A 19,581-nucleotide genomic window follows, 5' to 3' on the forward strand; every position below is an offset into this window, starting at 1 on the left:
CAACCACACCCCCATGCTTCCCTACTCCTCCGTATTCATCACTTCGTAACCCCCAGTTTCCAGATCTGAAATTAGGGTTTTTTTTTTTTTTTTGCAGATCTGCTTTCGCCGTTGGAGGTTAACGTCATTTCGTGCCTCAAAACGGTTAGTAGATGTTGTTCCGAAGTTATATACTTAGCAATTCTTAAATTTCTTCTATCTTATGTTTGACTTAGGTTTTTTTTTTCTCGACGCCAGCTTCATCTAATAAAGGCGGTAACACTATAAACTTTGTGGATTCCATTTTGATGATTTGTATTAGTAGACTTCATATACAGTATTTATCATGTATTGATTGCTTCGGTTGGGTTCTGTAGACTTCATATGTAGTATTTATGATGTTTTGATTGCTTCATATACTGTTTTTTATGTTAAGATTGCTTTGGTTGGCTTCAGTAGACTTCACGACTCGGATTGTACTTAAAATGTGAAAGTAGACTTCATTTTGTGAAAATAGACTTCATTTTGGGAAAGTAGACTTCATTTTGTGAAAGTAGACTTCATTTTGGGAAAGTAAACTTCTTTTTGTGAAAGTAGACTTCATTTTGGGAAAGTAGACTTCTTCTTTTGAAAGTATACTTCATTTTGGGTTTAGGGTCTTCATTTTGGGAAAGTAGACTTCATTTTGATAAAGTAGACTTCATTTTGATAAAGTAGACTTCATTTTGATAAAGTAGACTTCATTTTGAAAATGTAGACTTCATTCGTGTATATTTTAAAACCGTTACTAGTTTTTCTCATTAGAGCTTTGTTACCGTTGATGCAGGAATCTTTGTTAGATAATGGTGGCCTCTGAATTCCCCAGAAGACTTTACACCAAAGGGTTTGAGCCAGCCTCGGATAAAAGCATCGGCTATTACGCTGATGATTATAGGCTGGTCCCTGTACTAAAGTCAGCTCTAGAAGAGGATGAATGGGAAGAGATTTACGAGTCACCGTTGGGTGTCTTTTTAAAGTTCCACGAGTTGGATTTTGGTTGGGCTTCTAGGCTGGTGCACCACATGCTGACCTTTCAGATCGTTTGCAAGCAGAGGTACGAGATATGGAGCCTGATTGGTACCACTCCAGTTCGGTATTCATTGCATGAGTTGAGGAGATCACCGGACTCAACTGCGGGTACGTGGATGACTTGGCTTTAACTGATCTTGCGCTTTCCGATGACACGCGTGCATTTTGGGAGCTAATGGGGGTTGAGGCCGAGTCGGGCCCAAGCACTATCGAAATTATTGAAGCCTGTTCCAACTGCTCATCATGGTCTCGTGATGATAGGCTGTGGTTGGGTTATCTTGGGATCTACGCTGGTTTCATAGTGGCAACGAGACCCGGCTCATCCACAAATGTCAACCATGCCAGACTAGTGATGGATCTCAAAGGTTTTAAGGAGTTTCCATGGGGAAGAATTGCTTTTCAGCATTTGATCAATTCTGTTAAAGAGAAAGATCTCAGCAAAAACATTCATATAGAAGGATTTGTGCAAGCTCTTCAAGTGTGGGTGTACTATGCTCTACCGGATTTTGCTGCTGAATTTGGCGAACCATTGCCAAATGTTACTGAAGAACCTCTTTTGCTGGCTTACAAAGGATCCAGAGGACGAAAGAACGTCAAAGCCAACATGCTAAAACAGGTACTGTATTAGTGTAGTAGACTTCTATGTAGTAATGAGTTTTCAATGTAGACTTCAGAAGTAGACTTCATGTGTAGACTTCTATATGTATAACTAATAGTGTTTGACATTCAGGAGTAGACTTCTGTGTTAGACTTCAGGAGAAGACTTCATTGTTAGACTTCAGGAGTAGACTTCATACGTAGTTTTCCGAGGCTTCATATGGCTCTAAATCCATTTATTAATTGTGTTTTTCCAGGCTCGCATACAGTCCTGCGTGGCTAAGGACTTGGCGGATATGTTTCCCGTGTGGGATGATGACGAACAGGATCCAGATATTGTCAAGATTGTCAATGCACTTCATGACCCCAATTTCAAGTTCTCAAAAAACCATTGGCCTTTGGAAGGTGTTTTGGGTGCACACATCGTCAAGTCAAAAGCCGGAAAGAGGAGCCTTCCCTCAGATGAATCAAGTCGCAAGAGACCCTGCACAGCCTCTGCATCTGCCGCATCATTCGTTGGTGATGAAGGGGTCGGAGTTGTCGCTACTATGAAAGCGCACTTCGACCAATGCTTCAAAAGCTTTTCAACCAAGATGCTGAATGGTCTTGGTAGCTGTGAAAAGCAGATCAAACTTCTCACCGAGAAGGTTGAATCTGTAGAGCGTGCGGTAGAAGAGTTGACTACAGGGTCGGCGAAGCACACTGAGGAAGAGCCAACCCAGCAGCAGGGCACTAGATCCAAGAAGCATGAAGGGGTTAGTTCCAAAAACCCTCCGCCTATACGAAAACATTACATGCGAACAAGATCACACAAAGTTAGGAACACTTAATACTAATGTCATTTGAATTCGAACATGTTTACTACTGTTATGTACCATGTGAGATTATTTACTTATGTTTTCAAAACTTGTTTTTTACAATTTTCAGAGTATGATAAAACATGTTACTAAATTATAGCATTGGTGTACTCATTTGTATATTCATGCATGTTTCTGACAATATACTGCAGAGTAATTCAGAGAAAGATGATGCTCCGATGAAAGCTAATGTCAACGTTGGTGCGTGTGAGAGTGTTAACGCCCCCGGGGATGCAAAAGGAAAGAAGGCTGCCGTGAATGAAGAAGAGCCCCCAGAGCCTAGTATTTGTGAAATTGACCCGAAGACGTGTGATGTTGACTTCGACGCGGTTGCACTTGCCAAAAATGCCAAAGCCAGAGAAGCGGCTCAGCTAGTTGCCCGAGCAACGAGTGCCAGACACCGCCAGCTGGCTGCGACACAGAAGAGTCCCTTCTTAGGAAACAGCACCGCAAAGACCATCATTCCATCGTCGGCATCTCACTCCGGCCGTGCCCGTGGATATGATCCTTTTGATCAAACCGGTGTCAGGGCGAAGCATACCACTCTAATGAACTTTATCAAATCAAACCCGTAAGTAGACTTCTATACGTATGTAAGTAGACTTCCTCATAGTATTATTTCCTATCGAACTCTTTCACCTGTACAGTGCCTGGCCAAAATGCCCAAGACACTCTTCGATCGATTGGTATTACATTCTGCAGACACCGACGAAATGGCTAGCTGATACGGTTAGTGTTTTACTTTATCATAGTAGACTTCGTGTTTAGACTTCTTCCGTAGACTTCTATAATAGACTTCGTTTGCAGACTTCACTCATTTCTTATTTTCCCCAATGAGCAGCACATGGAAGCTTACATCAACCTACTCAGGCTGCGATTATCCAAGCATCCAGAGTGGTTTGTATCCGACCGGATTTGCTTCCTCAACTCCATGTTTGCTACTGTTTGGAGGTGTGACTACGAAGCCTTCAAACAATCCGAGCCGAATGTAGATGGGTCTGGCAAACTTTTACCGCCTGGAGCATATTCGTACTACACTGGCGAATTACCTATCTACTGCCAGACTAAGAAGACGTGGGCATATGATGTCGACTATTTGTACTCCATGTTGCACATTAGGGAGGACCATTGGGTAGCAATATGGGTCTCATTTGTGAAGAAGCATATCACGGTATGGGATAGCCATGCGGCAACCAAACATGCATCTGATGAACAAATTGCTGAAGCTGTGGAGCCTCTTGCGGTTATGATACCCTACCTTCTTCAGACCTGTGCACCTGAAGATGACAAGTGGAGATTCCCCTGCACGCCGTTCACCCATTCGCGAGTACCAGGTACGGAGATACCTCAAAACATTCAGAGTGGTGATTGCGGAGTGTACTGCCTGAAGTACATCGAGTGTCATGCATTGGATTTACCATTTCCTGCAGAGCTCTATGAAGAAACAGGATGTAAGGGCCATGATAAGCTAGATGCAACCGAGCTGGATGTCTATGATAGGCAAGCTTAGTGTTTACGTTATTAAAACTAACTTTGATTTTTATGGCAACTTTTGGGCTACTTGCATAAATGACCTTCAATGTGATTGGAGGTCATTTTAGCAATTGGTAGATGATAGGTGTGGAAGATTTTTGGCCACCTATCTCATAATTAACTTGCCAAATATGTTGTATTTTCGTTTAGGATATTGTACTCAAACTGAAGTCTTTGACTGAAGTCTACTAAGTTGTAATTATATATGTACTGAAGTCTACTAAGTCTATTAACATGTTAGTATTTCTAATTTTCGATTTCACCCTTACAACTGATTAAGTTCTGTAATTTTCGAGTATACCAAAACGTGTATACGGAAAAAGTGTACACCGATAGTGTACACGGAAAAAGTTTTATTAAAATAAGAATTATAAGTCTACAAACGAAGTCTACAAACGAAGTCTACCATAGTCATGTAAACATATAAGTAAACCCAAAAAACATAAAACATGGAGTTTCTCTAATTTCACCGCGGCCATTCATTTGCAAATCCAGGAATTGTTTTCCAGAATAAGGCACATTCCAACTTCCAGAAGCACGGACTGCAGAGTTTGTCACCATATGAGTCCACGAGGCGTTCATCATCCATCCAGTGCTGGTTTGGCAGATTCATACAAGCACAACTCCTTGATTGTGCCTTATCAAAAACATGGAAGACTGGTTCGTGAAACGCGTCAGGCTTCTTATAAGTGGTCGGACACCTGTTTATGTGCTGCATAGTCTTCCTCATCTTCGTTGCCTCTGCCGGAACTATACCACGAATGTGGTTAAATACATCATGGCTACCATCCATGGTTAAAGAGAACATAACCATGGAGTAAGTAGCCATGAGGCATCCTCCATTTGATGACACCTTTATTAAGTCAAATCCTTCTTGGATGCTATCTTCATAGAAAATTAGAGAAACGGCTCGTAGGTATTGCGCTGTAGGATTTCTACACTCCAAACAGCGCCGAAAGAAAGCGTCAACCCTCCCATGTTGATCCCAGACCCATGGAATCGTCAAAGTTATTAGATCAACGGCCCTTAAAAAACCCTCTTCATTAGAAATCTCATTTAGATCTACAGAGCCCACCGTAGGAACGAGAAGTTATTTTTAAGAGGATATCCCACAGAATGTCGGAAGGGAGAGAGTTAAAGTTTATCGGGTTCGACATCTTCAAAGGGTCTGGAATGAGCCTATAATTCGTCTAAACCCGAGAATTTATAAGCAGAAATACAGAACACTAACAGGTACAACGGTTATACGCACCGTTAAAGTCGTTAAAACAGTTACATATATGAAGTCGTTTCAAACATAATCGTTGTACCTAAATATCACATACATAGTAGACTTCGACAGTAGACTTCCCCAATAGACTTCTAAAGTTGACTTCCAAAGCAGACTTCTTTGAGAACAATAGATGCTTTGTCTTCCTATTCCGGAGCCTTCTTGTTATTATCCTGGTGAATCTTCGACGGCTAAGTATATTAAATAAAAATTGCAACATTGTTAGATGAGTTTAGCTCAACTTACACAATTCGGAAGGTTATGACCAGGTTGCTTGCATTGGGAGCAGCTGTATACTTTGTGCAGCTTCCTTGGCTTCTTGCTTTTCCTCTTAGCAATTTCTAGCCATGATTGCCACCGAGACTTCTTCCGTCTGCCTGGTGCACGGCGAATGTCTGGTGGCAGACATATTGATGTTGGGCCTCCTTGGACCTCTGAAATTTGGGGATATATGTTGGCAGAGTATGCGGCAAACAAGTAGTTTTTTGAGTAAGTCGGACATACAAGGGAATCCACAGCTATCCCACCGGCTAATGCAGCTGCAATAGCATGTGAACATGGGATCTTCTCGATATAAAACACACCACATTCACACATTCCATGTTCCAAATCAACAATACAATTCCTGGTTCCTCCTTTCACATAGTATCTCCAAGTGTCAATTCGGTCCACCTCCATTGCATCTGCATAATGTCCACGAATCGCTAGCAAATACTCCACTCCCCGAGTATTATGTGTTGTGAGACTCAAAGCATCCTCTCTGCGTTTTAAAAACCACCGTCCGAGCTTCTCTCGTATGAAATCCAAGAGGAATGAAATGGGATAGCCACGGGCTTTCTTAAGTGCATCATTTATAGACTCTGCAACATTGCTAGTCTTAATATTGTATCTGTCTCCAACAAAATGAACTCGGGACCAAAGAGAGACATCGGCTTCTTCCAAATAGTCAGCAAGGTCAGGCTTGATCTGTCTCAGCTCCGCCATGTACCGGTTGTAGTCATAGAGGTTGTAAGCATAAGCCACACGTTTAACCAAGTACAGCAACTGCTTCCCCCTAAACTTTGTTACTATGTTATGTTGTAGATGGTAGTAGCAGATCCCTCGTTTTGCCCATGGGAAAATAGTTTCACAAGCTTTCTTAATAGAAATATGTCTGTCAGAAACTATCACCAAAGGATAACCATCTGAGACACATTCACGCAGTTTAGAAAAAAACCATTCCCATGAAGCATCATCTTCACCATCAACAATTCCAAAGGCCAATGGAAAAATCTGAAAGTTTCCATCTTGTGCGGTGGCAACCAACAAAGTACCCTCGTATTTCCCTGTTAGATGACATCCATCAACCACAATAACTCTTCTCATGTACTGAAAACCAGCAATCGATGCTCCATATGCGAGAAATAGATATTTGAATTTGTTATTCGAATCTACATGAAGAGCTGATACAGTTCCCAGATTGGTTTTGTTCACTGAATGTATCTGGAGCCATATTTTGCAACATTGAGACTGGTAGTGCGTAGGTTAACTCGATGATCTCAGTCTTCTTGCCCAAGTTATAATCATCTCGCGCCATATCAGTAAGCTGCCCAAAGGTGCAACCATCGTTCAAAAACCACATTCTTCCACCTTTGCCCATGTCAATAACAAAATGCCATGAATTCTCCTTAAACTTCCACTCACCGTACACAACTGGAATTTGAGCCATTCTCTGAAAAAATAACCATATAAACCGTATTAGCAAACACTGCATAGAGACTTTTTGTATCAAAGTAGACTTCACGACGAAGTCTACTTTGATAAGCTTAGTACCTTAAAAATCGAAACTTCTGATTCAACAATAAATATTCAATGAAACGGAATAAAAATCACTAGGTAGTTCAATCACTAACTAAGAAACAATTATAAACAAAAAAAATTGAAAAATAATTTATAAATTTGCTTAAAACGCGTTTTTACAAAAACGTCAAAACGTAGACTTCTATTGCAGACTTATAATGTGGACTTCACGACGAAGTCTACTTTTATAAGCTAAGGACCTTAAAAATCAAAACTTCTTATTCAACAATAAATATCCAATGAAATGAGATAAAATTCACTGGGTAGTTCAATCACTTACTAAGAAGCAATTCTGAACCAAAAAATTTGAAAAATAGTTTATACATTTGCTTAAAACGTGTTTTTAAAAAAACATAGGAAAGTAGACTTCTTACTTAGACTTCAAATGTAGACTGGAGGAGAAGTCTACTTCACATTTGCTTGATTTCTGTTTTTCAAAATTAAAAAATTTAAAAAATTCCAAAAAGCTTCAGTAGACTTCACAAAGAAGTCTACAAACTGTAGACTTCACAATGAAGTCTACTCAAAAAAACAATCCTTCTAAGTTTGACCGAACACAATAAGTAGACTTCACAGAGAAGTCTACAGTTTGTAGACTTCTTTGTGAAATCTACTGAAGCTTTTTGGAATTTTTTAAATTTTTTAATTTTTGAAAAACAGAAATCAAACACAAAAATGACCTATACGTTTTTGGTCAAACTACAAAAGTAACTTGAAAGTAGACTTCGTATGCAGGCGAAAACAGTAGACTTCATAATGAAGTCTAAATCCAAAAGTCAAAATACGGTCAACTACAAAAATAACCTCTTTTTTTCGTAGACTTCTTAAGGCTTCAAATGAAGTCTATTATGCTTTTTTTTTGTTTTCAAAGGATATCGAGTAGACTTCTCGTGAGGTTTAATGAAGTCTACTTTTTAAAAGTCAATTGCAAAAATAACCTTATGTTGACTCATAGACTTCAGTATAGTTCACGAGAAGTCTACTTTCGCGATATAAAATCTGAAATGTGGAGAAATTGAAGTGCGAGGATTACCTTTAACAAAATTGAGCTCCCCTAAGTTTCTCTTATCCACCCAGAACTTAGGATTTCACCGAAATTAAACAACCCAGGTGTCGAGTAAACCAGAATTCACTGAAAAAGCATGGCGCGAAGCATTGTAACTTTGCCCAGATGTTTTGGAGAAGAAATTATGATAGAATGAGCAAGGTTATGAGTGAATGAGCTTAGATATTTGTTTTATTACAGCTTTAAAACTGGTTGATAAGCATTGATTCCATTTTCATGGTTGTTCATGGTGGTTGAAGGTAATGAAGACGATGGCATTCTCGTAATTAAAAAGTCTTTAGAAGGTCCAAGAAGACTTTAGCCAATTAAAGAAAAATCGAATTATTAGATGTATAATGGCATTTTCGTTAATAGTTTAAGTGGGAAAGATAAAATTGTGAGAAAATGGCAAAATTTGGAGAGAGAAAAAAAAAGGTTAGTTTTGTGTTTGACTTTGAAATATGGGTTAAATCTGAAACTCTCCCTTGAAAAATTTACTAAATTTAAATATTTTGCATAGAATTTAATGCAATACCTTTTAATTAGTACACTTAATTGAATTAAAAATTTAATTTAGTTTCTATTAATTTAATATCGTTGGTATCTTTCGTATCTATTAAATATAAATAATAAAAATACAATTTTTTTGATAGAAATCATAAAATCCGATTTGGTAAATATTTATTGATATATCGCTAGTTAGAAGACAAAATGTCATGTAGGTGCAATTATCGATTGTCTCTAGTTTTTTTATGCAACTTGCATATGTTTATATATGACACATTTTATTAGGGTATTTCAAAAATATACACTTCAAAAAAACTTGTTAGATATTACAATTTTTATTTCATAAATATGCAAGTAGTTTATGATTACCGTTTTTGGTTTATATGTTATATAATAACCGTTTCACACTTAGCAATATAAAATTATCTTAATTTTGTGAAGATTGATTTAGTCTATTGGTTGTCTTAAATTGAAATATAAAATGTAATATTCTTTAGGGTAATGATTACCATGAAGAAACAAAGTGTCTAGTATCTCACATATCTATGTAGGATCAGTTATTGAATATGTCTATAAGTTTGTTTATTAATTATTAAATACAAAAAACAGAGTAAATTGCTATAGTTTAAAACAACGAAAATTATTCACATATAAATTAAACATTTATACATAATCAAAGAATATCAATCTATAAAAAAATTAAAAAGTTAAAAAGCCGACCTTATGACAGTTTATTCAAGATAATAACAATGACTGATTATCATCATCCAATTATAAATCATATTTATTCGATTTAGTATATGGTTTCGTTGCTTGCAACTCCAATCAGTTACCGAGACGATAATCATTAGTATTGAGAAGTTAAAAAGCTAACATTATGACAGTTTATTCCATAGCATACAACTTATTAACACATGTTCGATATACGTTAAGGTAAAATAAATTAATTTAACATAAATTGTAATTATTAACACCTGTTATATATACGTCACCGTAAACTACCAGTTCGATATATATAAAGGTAAACATTGGTAGGTATATAATCGATCGAAATAAATACAAACATACAAAGTTGCAAATAGAAACGGTCATTATACCAAAATATAATCTTCTACCTAGTTTCTATCATAAATGGGCCATATCAAAAATTACACTTCGACATAAAAACCCAAAAAAATTAACCAAATGACACTGTATTTCAAAAAATAAATAATACTTCAATTGGTTCGACATATATTGTTCAATTGAAAAATATAACAACATCAAACGATAAACAACACCAAGCTGAATCATATAATAACCATAGGAAACAATGACGCATTCACCTCTACATAAAACATAAAAACAAAAACTTTTACATAATAAATGCATTATATTATTAACAGAACAAATACGAAAAACATACCTTTTTAATCATCACGATCATTTCCTAAATTTCGGAATACTTCTTCGGATACAACATTCATTGTTTGCCTTTGTGGATTGTCATCTCTATCTACTATCAGTATTTTCAAGTCTCTCTTCGATGTTACCCAAGATATTGCAACATATAGCTGCCCATGAGAAAACACAGGACGAGGTAAATACAAACCTACTTCTGATAATGATTATCCCTGACTTTTGTTGATGGTTATAGCGAATGCAACTGCCAACGGTAACTGTCTACGTCTTAATTTAGAAGGCAATCTTGCATCAGATGGAGTGATCAGCAATCGTGGAATATAAATTTGTCTCCAGCTTTATCTCTGGTAATAACTCTTGGTTCTATCATGAAATCCGCCATTTGTGTAATCTGAAGTCTCGTTCCATTCATCAATCCCGCTTTAGGGTCAATATTCCTAAGCAGCATCACAGGACACCCTATTTTCAATGTAATACAATGATTGCGAAGTCCAGCAACTTTTATACTGTTTAAAAACTCAGGAGTAAAAGCATGATTTTGCAATGCTCCAGAGTCAGCAGGATCTATAGTATCAGAACTCAGATATAATTTTGACCACCTGTGTTAATTAGTTCAAAATATTAATATAAGTAAGAATAAAATTTCAAAAACAAACCAATAAACACAATCATATAAGATGAACATATTGTACTTACCAGTCATCTTCGACAACATATGTTCATTTATATTGTTCACATCTTCATTGGTTGGACAAAGTATTGCTCTTTCTTGCCAAAATTTGGCCTCTTTTTCCTCCTGAAACGATGTTTATTCTCCGTAAATTTGTGTACATATTGCTTTGATTGATCATGTACATCCATTATAAGGATCTCCTCAGTAATATCAATCATTGCTTCACCGTCATTTGGCTCAGCAATTTTACCTTCACCAACATCTAAAATCCATTCAGAAAATTCCTTTAATTCATTTGCTTGCTCAACACTCAAGTCACTTGTCAGTAACCTCATGTTTTTTGTTAGCTTTATAACTTTTCAATAATCCCAGATATAGGATGCGTTCAATGCAGCATTAGCAACATCTCCCCTTGAAGCACCATGCATGACAGGTAGAATCTGCCTGAAATCTCAACCAAATACAACAACTTTCCCACCGAAAACACCTCCTTTGTCATTTTGCATGATGTCAGATAAACTTTTATCTAACGATTCAAAGCAGTATTTACTCATCATAGGTGTTTCATCCCAAATAATAAGAGATGCTTATTTTATCAAATTCGCAACTTTTGAACCACGTTTCATCGAACATGTAGTATATTTATCTGGGTTAATATGTATACCAAAACGCGAATGAGCTGTCCGACCTCTTTGTAACAACAAAGATGCGATTCCACTTGAAGCAACGTTAAGCACAATATCACCCTTACATCTTATTACAGCAGACAAAAGAGACCAAAGGAAATTTTTGACAGTACCTCCAAATCCATATACAAAAAAAATGCCTCCTTTTTTGTTCTCAACTGCTTCAATAATCTCTTTATAAATCTTCCTTTGCTCAGTGGTAAGCTTCACAATGTCTCTATCATGCATTTCTTTTAATGCCTGTCTATCATTAATTTTTCATCAATTATTAAGACATTATCGTTGTTAAGCCCATCTTTTGGAGGCTTAGGCATTGATGTATAGAATTGCAAAGAACTATTGTGAAATTTCAAGATCTTCTCAATCTCCAAAAGGACAAACTTTTTCTTATCAGCATCATCCAATATAAGACCTGCAAAACGTGTAAATTATATGTATAATGAGTTTACTAATCAGTAACAAATTAAACAATGCAATACGGTTTAACACAATACCGTTAAAGATACAATAAAATAAATAAGAAAACGGTAGGGAATTTATCAAACCTGACCGATTACAATGCTGTCGCCGCATGTATTCAATATCTTCTGACAAAACTTCCCAGGTTTGTTTCCAAACATATTCAGGCCGAGACAAACTACCAGATACAAGCATTATAACAAATAGTCGTCTTAAAAATGACTTTGTAGCAGTAAAACTCATTCTAATAATATCACTAATATACTCCTGGTCATCTTCTAACAACCCTCTAGCATAACATGCTTCCTTGAAAGAAGGGTATACCACATCATTGTAGGATTTGATGTCATCAAAAGATTCTGGACCCCTGACAACATTAAGAAGAATCCTCAAATAATAAGCTTCTTCTAGTTTACGTAGAACATAAGTAATATTTCCAATAGCAAAACCTCTTTTCCTTGGTTTAAACATCCGAAGTGATTTATCCCACGTATAGTAAACAGAAATTTCTCCATACGTGAGTGTTTTACATTTACCGCCTTTTTTGTTGAACTCAAACCAAGCCGTCATCTTTGTGTTCTTTACAACTTCCCTATGGATAACCGTTTCTACCATCTCATCGCCCTTGAAATATACCAAATGTTTGCCTGGTAAGTGAAATGAAAGGTGTTCAACGGGGGTTGTACGATTGTGGATTGGATTTTTTAAGATTCGCCATGCCGATTCACACGCAGATACATATCTGTATAATAAAATAGTATGTTAGAAGTAAACAACTAACGATGTTCAATTTAATATATAGTTTTTATTCTGACAGTAGTTCAAATATAAATGTTTACAACGAACCTGCAGTCGAAGAAGTCTTTAATCTCATTTTTCTTCTTTGCTTGACATTCATGTGTGGAATCACAGACTGTTATCTCCTCCATCAGCTTTTACAATCTGTGCTTGCGAAGGCTCAATCACAAACGTAACATGATCAAAACCTTTATTTATATTCTTAAATAAGTATTTAATGGAAGAAGCTTGGTTGCACCACTCAACATTGATATGAGCTCGATAACGAAGAGACAACTTCTTGTTATAGGGTATCACAAATCTATTACCACATTTGTATCCATTTTTGTCAACGTAATTCTTGAGCTGTGACCTCCTCCTATACAAAGGAAAATCTTCTTTATTAATAGATGTTGTCTCAACATGCTGTTTAGGATACATTTTTGTACAACTCCCTTGCGACATGCATGGTGATCTTGGATTAATTTCACCGCATGGTCCATGAATCATCATTTCTGAAACAATTCCATAAAGCTCTGACTCTTCATATCGGTCGGGTATCTTAGCTGATATAACATTGTCGATTTTTTCAGGAGGAATTTTTGAAGTTGGAACTAAAAACAATTGTATATGTGCATGCGGTAGACCCCTCTTGTGAAACTCTATGGTGTACATGGCTGAAATTATGAAAATATATATCAATGAATAAACTGTATAATATTGATATTACAAATGTCAATATAAAGAATGTCAAAGTTACTAACCAGAAACAACTTTTCCTATACCGAGTCTGTTATCAGCAAAATCCATCATCATAGATTCTAGCTTCATTTTGAACACCCGACAAATTATATCTGGTCTATCATCAAAACTGAGTTTCCGCTCGTTCACATACCTTGTGATTTCTGGCCACTTTGGATTACATGTAAGGGTGATAAAAAGATCAGGGTACCCAAAATGTTTACATACAGACATTGCATCCAAGTAGCATTGAGTCATATATCGAGGTCCACCAGTGAATGAAGGAGGCAAATACGTTTTTCGACCTTGATCACACAAATTCTTTTTACCTTTATTTGATGCATCTTCTATTGAATCAAGATTTTCAGATCTCAGTGATGTCTGGTTTTTGTCAAGATAGCCGACACGATTTGCCTCTATCATGGTAAAAACATCAACCAGAAACTGCTGGAATAACCTCTTAGCCAGCAGCAAAGTGTGACATTCATTCTTTCGCTCATGTATACAAAATGCAAAAAACTGTCTCATACTAATATATTCTCGTTTCCGTTTCTTCTTCCCAGTTTTTTCAAAGCATTTTTCAATTCGAATATGAAAACCGTCTTCACCATACGGAAATATCAAAGGATACTGTATAGCAATGTATGAAGGATGAATTTCACTAATCCTTATCAGCTTGCCGCATTGTTTCTGCAGTATTATATCACGCTTACACATATCATCATTCAGATCACCAGGGATCAACGCAGCCACTTCAGACGCAGTAGGCATATTATATATCCTTGAGTCTTTCTAGCGATCATTTATAAGTCTCATATGAAGCTCCTCGTTGGGATCCAATTTTGAATCTGTCTCTAGCAGCTCGAAAATTCTTCACGTAAGGATTCACCTTATCTAACATCTTAATCAGCTTATCAATTAATTCATTCCTGAATTGTTTACGTTTAGACACCTTCATAGAATTTTTACTTTTGCTGCAAGAAAAAAAATATTATTATTAAAATAAATTAATAATAAATATGAATTCAATCATTACTTTTACCTCATAATGGTCGAACGATTTTGTACTTCTTCATCAGTGTCAACAATAAATAACTAATAAACTTTGCAACATCACCAGGTTTAGGGAGCATACTTCCCATCAGATGATAATTCTCTCCGTTAAGCTGGAACATTGATGGTCCACGCCCATTTTTGATAGACCTATCTACTTTACCTCCAATAGAACTCATTGAAAATAGCATAATGTAGGGTCTAACATTCTCGCGAAAATGTTTGCTTAGATCATCGACAGATGTAAAAAGATGCATTAATTCCTCTGGAGAATCTCGAAGGTATGGTAGCTTTACTTGACCTTGCGAACAGCACAAAGAAAATATAAGATTCTTTGCTCTTCTTCTTTTGTTTAAACGTTCATCATACCAGAAAATTGCACCACAATAATTACACTCATATGGAGGATAGCCATCATTTTTATATTCTGAATATAAAAGTAGTCCGACATTATAATAAATTAATATGTGAATTACATAACATAAGATTTAGCGTTGGAAAGAAATACCTTTATATTCGCTGAAAGGATTATTATTATTAGAGACTCCTACAGAAAACGCTTTTTGCAACATAGTAGCTAAACTCTTGACATCATAAACATAATCTTCAGGTTCCTTATTGTCAGGTGAAATTTCTTCGCCAGCTTCATCCATAATATAGTTTTCCTCATCGGACAAACCATCAAGACTGCTACAGTCAAACCGCTGTTCATAATCATACTCATCTATAAACTATATAATTGTTATTAGTTAAAAAGGTATAAGTGTATATAATTGCACATTAAGTCAATACAGCGTGACGTAAATATTACCTTCTGAATCCCAGTGTTTGTTTGGGAAGACGACATCATCATACATATCTTTGGTATCATCAACACCAAGACTACTATAATCAACATGTCCTGACAGACGAATGTAAACCAATACGAAATGCAAGTGAACGATATTTTCTGAGCACAAAATTATTTGCAATATAAATACTTACCTTCACGATATTGATGGTCGAAAATATTCTCGTTGTAGTTCTGACCAATCTCATGTTTACATTTATAATCTTCATACGAAGATATAGCATCTGCATTTCGTATACAAGATGAATCTCCATTTTCTAAGAAAACAAACTTGGTTGACTTGTTACTTGACCCACAATTAGTTAACTTCGTTGATGTCAACTGGGATAGGTCGGCTATATATAAAAAAAAATAAGATTACGAAAACCAATACTTATCAAGGTACATTATATATAAAGGACCTTAATATGCCAAACATATATAACTCACATGAAGATAGTGATTCTGGTTGCTTCCGCTTTCTCTTTTCTAATGTGAAATAATTCTCTTTCCCAATATAATTTGTTTGAGTATGTAAAGCTGATTATTGAAATAATAATGTCGCATACTAAAGTTTAATAATTTATAACCATTGTGTTAACGATAATAATATACGATTTAAAGAAAATAGTTTCTAAACATCAATTTAAAACTTACAGTTTTCCAGTCCATCACATACGGTAGGAGAAAATTGATTATGCGTTCTAGTTAGGGATTCAGTATTTGTTCTGTCTACCAAAATTTGTGGAAATAGAGAATGAACTTTGATCTCGTTTTCAAAATGATTATCCACTATATCTGATTTCTGAGTAAGCGAATTGGTAGATGATGACCCTAAATTAAACTTGGCTGCTCAAACCAGACAACAAAGTCTTCTGTTTATTCTTCCGATCAACATGTTTAATCCTAGGCATAATTTAACCTCTCATAAAACCTCCTCGTTAAGATCAAAATATAGCAAAAAACGATGGGATTAGGGAGGGAAGATAGACTAAGAATAAAACGAAAGAGTTTAGGTTAAATTTACGGCGGCAAATCCTACAAGTGAATCTTAACAATATCTATTAATCAATTATGATATGTAAAGATTTCTCTATATTTCAAAATACAAATCGATAAATGAACATAATCAATCTATATGAAATTATCATTCACATATATGAATAATCTACCATAAATCGAATTATGTACATAAAAATTATTGTTACTTACCATAGATATGAAGCATCTTAAAAACATTGCCATTACAATTTCACGCTGTATATTTGCAAAATATTATAATTTATTAATTGCATACTGTAAATCGTTAAGACAGTATATAATTAAGTTATTCACATATTCAGTCGATATGATTATATATTATATATGCAATCGAATTTCCCACTATATAAAATATCATTTTTTTGTTAAAATTCATTCCACGAACATCTACATAAAAAAATTGAGATTTAAATTATTAATTTACTTAGGTATAAATTAGGAAATATAAATAAACTATTTCTTTCTGATGTGATCTTTGACAGATGTACAAAAATATTTAGTAGATAAACATTTTTTTTGGATGTAAATATAGTTTTTGTACGTCTGTCTGAGGACCACATGAGAGAAATAGTTGTAGAGAGAATTGTATTTGAGTGAAGAAAGTTCCCTTCTACTTTTATTTATAGTCGTAAAAGTAAGGTGACTACTCACGTTTCATCTGTGTGTTTCATATTCCCCAAAAGTCTGCTCTAATTAAAACATATTAAGATACAATTGACTCAATTATCACAAATTCCCATAGAATATCATTTACAAATAAATGAATATATCTTCTATAAATATTGGAAAATATCTTGAAAAATATAAAAATAAGGTATGTACTCCGAAGTAAGTGTATGATTCATCTCCAATTTCTTCATCATACATATACTAGTAATTACTCAAATATGTCACTGGAAAATATTAGGCAATATTAATTTCGGACCCAATAAAATTAACATGATACACACGTAATTTGTAAAATAACGTAAACGTAGTAATGGTTAAATTAAAAGAATAAATTATTAAAGTTCAAGAACAAATGCATGAGTATCATCCGAACAAATTTCAACAAAAAGTTGAACAACAATAGCAAAATAACATGAGAAAATACGTACTCAAATAACCATATTTTTCGCTATATCACGCCCATCACTTTTCTAGATCCATGTGCACGAGTGAGTCCCTTGTCAAATTTCCATCTCATAAGAAGGCTCTTGCCTCAGCGTGTTTATCAGCGACACCTACAAAGGTTTACATATAAATATAAACATAAAAGGCCAAATAACGTGTATTAATATATACAATTTATTATATGCAATCCAAACTATTAAATTTCAAAATTATACCTTATTACCAGACAATAGCCACCTCTGATCACCCATATCTTCAGATTCATTCACCTCATCAGCGGATAAAACATCATTTCCTTTCCAAACCTTCCCGACTTTTTATGTATTCCTACCTCCGTATATATTTTCTTTCTTAACAAAAATCAGAAACTGAAAAGTCTTCCCAATCAAATTTTGCAGTGCATCAGGAAGGACATCCGGTTCTTGTATCTAAGTATATAACGTACTTGACATTTTAAACAAACAAATTCTTTATTCATATAGGGTTAAAATTGTATCATAGATTAAGATTTACAATTAATACCTCATCGAAGTTCTCCCTGAGAATTTCATCAGCTTTCTGATTTAAAATATCTTGTGCGTTTCTATCAAAAAGAAAACACTTGATCTTTCTGGTATCGTCCATAACGCAAAGATGAAGTTTGTACCTAGCAATATATAAAGATTGTATTAAAATACTCAAATACACGGTTAAAAAAATAATTAAGACAAATACTAAAAAAATAGTAAAACATTTTACCTCGCACTCACAAAGGACACTTTTGCATCACATGTTTCACATGAATAAAGGGTCTTATTCTTCTTGGTCATTTTTTGATCTTCCTTCTTTGGAATTTTGTATACTTTTTTATCACACCTAGTGCAAACCAAATAAAACCACGACCAGTCTGTGTCAACCGCATAGATGGTGCACATGATCTTACATTTCCCAACCTGAAGAAACAAAAATACAAATGTCAAAATTATATAATCTATACGTTTTCGCTACCAAAGTTTTAAAATGACATATACCTCAAGAGAATCTTGCAATTCTGAAATAGTGACCATTGAAAACTGATCGAAATGAATCTCATCACCATAAGAAACCCTTTGTTGAGGTTTGCTACTCAAGAAGGTAATACGTCCGCAATTCTTAGGTAAACTAATAATAGGTAATAGTATTAGTTGTATTCATAATCGTAATGATAAGACATATATATAATATACATAGACAAATTACCTATTCTTGAAGACAATGACATCGGGATCATTCAAATCAATCAGAACCTTTGTGGGTTTGCAAAATTATGGGATTGGTTTTTATTGCCTGGATAGTTGCCAAGAGAGTAAAATCAGAAAACAGAGGATATATCTCACCTGTTTGGAAGTAATACTTTGGAAAATGGGGTTTTTGCTAAAAATAACCCAAAACTTGACTTTGAATACAAAAGTAGACCCCTGAAAAAACATTTGGCAGAAATAACCTAAAGGGGGTAGTGAAAAGACCAATTAATCCTGTATGAGTAAACAAAAAACGGATGTCCTAATTACCGTTTACTCCCTGACGAAGTCTACTAAAGTGAAAATGAAGTCTACTAAGTAATTAAATCTGTAAATTTAATTTAAAAATTTATAAAAAAAAATTATTTTGGTTTGAAATTTACCATCATAAATTCCGTAATCGTAACCCAATCGGACAGAAATTATTTTTTCACATTGGTAAATGGAAATGTATGTTTTTAAATTAAATAGAAGTAAATTTATTATTTAGGTTTTAAAAATTGTAGACTTCGATATTGAAGTCTACTAAACCGAATAAGTTAACCTAACCGAAATTTAAACGGAGATTAAACCGGGAATAACTTCCCTTAACCAAGAGAAACTGCCTTTAACCGGGTAAATTTACCTAGACCCCGGAAAATTAGTAACCTTAACCGAAAAAAACTTACCCGAACCGTACGGAATTACCAGACTATATATATGAATTTTACAGATCCCGTTAAAAAAAAAACCGTCGAAAGTTCGTGTAAAAAAAAAAAAGGTCGAAGGCGATTTCTGTTTCTCTGCTCCGGCGCCGCCGATATACAGAACCGCCGCCGATAAACTCGTTCAGGCAAGTTTTCTTTCTCCAACCA

The 19,581-nt window shown here is 35.2% G+C and overlaps 3 protein-coding genes and 1 pseudogene across 3 annotated transcripts; 1 reads left to right on the plus strand and 3 right to left on the minus strand.

The window, feature by feature from the left end:
* Positions 1 to 1,222: 1,222 nt before the first annotated feature.
* LOC18025512 lies at positions 1,223 to 4,011 on the plus strand. The gene is made up of 5 exons (XM_024160115.1): positions 1,223 to 1,663; positions 1,902 to 2,399; positions 2,654 to 3,072; positions 3,149 to 3,230; positions 3,343 to 4,011. Exons 1-5 carry the CDS (start codon positions 1,223 to 1,225, stop codon positions 4,009 to 4,011), a joined length of 2,109 nt encoding a protein of 702 aa, XP_024015883.1.
* A 1,530-nt stretch (positions 4,012 to 5,541) lies between these two features.
* LOC112089138 lies at positions 5,542 to 7,012 on the minus strand. Its single transcript, XM_024160116.1, has 3 exons — positions 6,739 to 7,012; positions 6,618 to 6,629; positions 5,542 to 6,488 (listed from the first exon to the last, which is right to left on the minus strand). The coding sequence occupies exons 1-3, from the start codon at positions 7,010 to 7,012 to the stop codon at positions 5,542 to 5,544; spliced, it is 1,233 nt and encodes a 410-aa protein (XP_024015884.1).
* A 3,092-nt stretch (positions 7,013 to 10,104) lies between these two features.
* Positions 10,105 to 14,248, minus strand: LOC112089139 (annotated as a pseudogene).
* A 725-nt stretch (positions 14,249 to 14,973) lies between these two features.
* Positions 14,974 to 18,514, minus strand: LOC112089140. Its single transcript, XM_024160117.1, has 7 exons — positions 18,479 to 18,514; positions 18,207 to 18,400; positions 17,991 to 18,114; positions 17,800 to 17,896; positions 15,470 to 15,559; positions 15,297 to 15,386; positions 14,974 to 15,209 (listed from the first exon to the last, which is right to left on the minus strand). Exons 1-7 carry the CDS (start codon positions 18,512 to 18,514, stop codon positions 14,974 to 14,976), a joined length of 867 nt encoding a protein of 288 aa, XP_024015885.1.
* Between the last annotated feature and the right edge of the window lie 1,067 nt (positions 18,515 to 19,581).

Source organism: Eutrema salsugineum, unplaced genomic scaffold (assembly GCF_000478725.1).
Source record: "Eutrema salsugineum unplaced genomic scaffold, Eutsalg1_0 scaffold_12, whole genome shotgun sequence".
Taxonomy (NCBI): domain Eukaryota; kingdom Viridiplantae; phylum Streptophyta; class Magnoliopsida; order Brassicales; family Brassicaceae; genus Eutrema; species Eutrema salsugineum.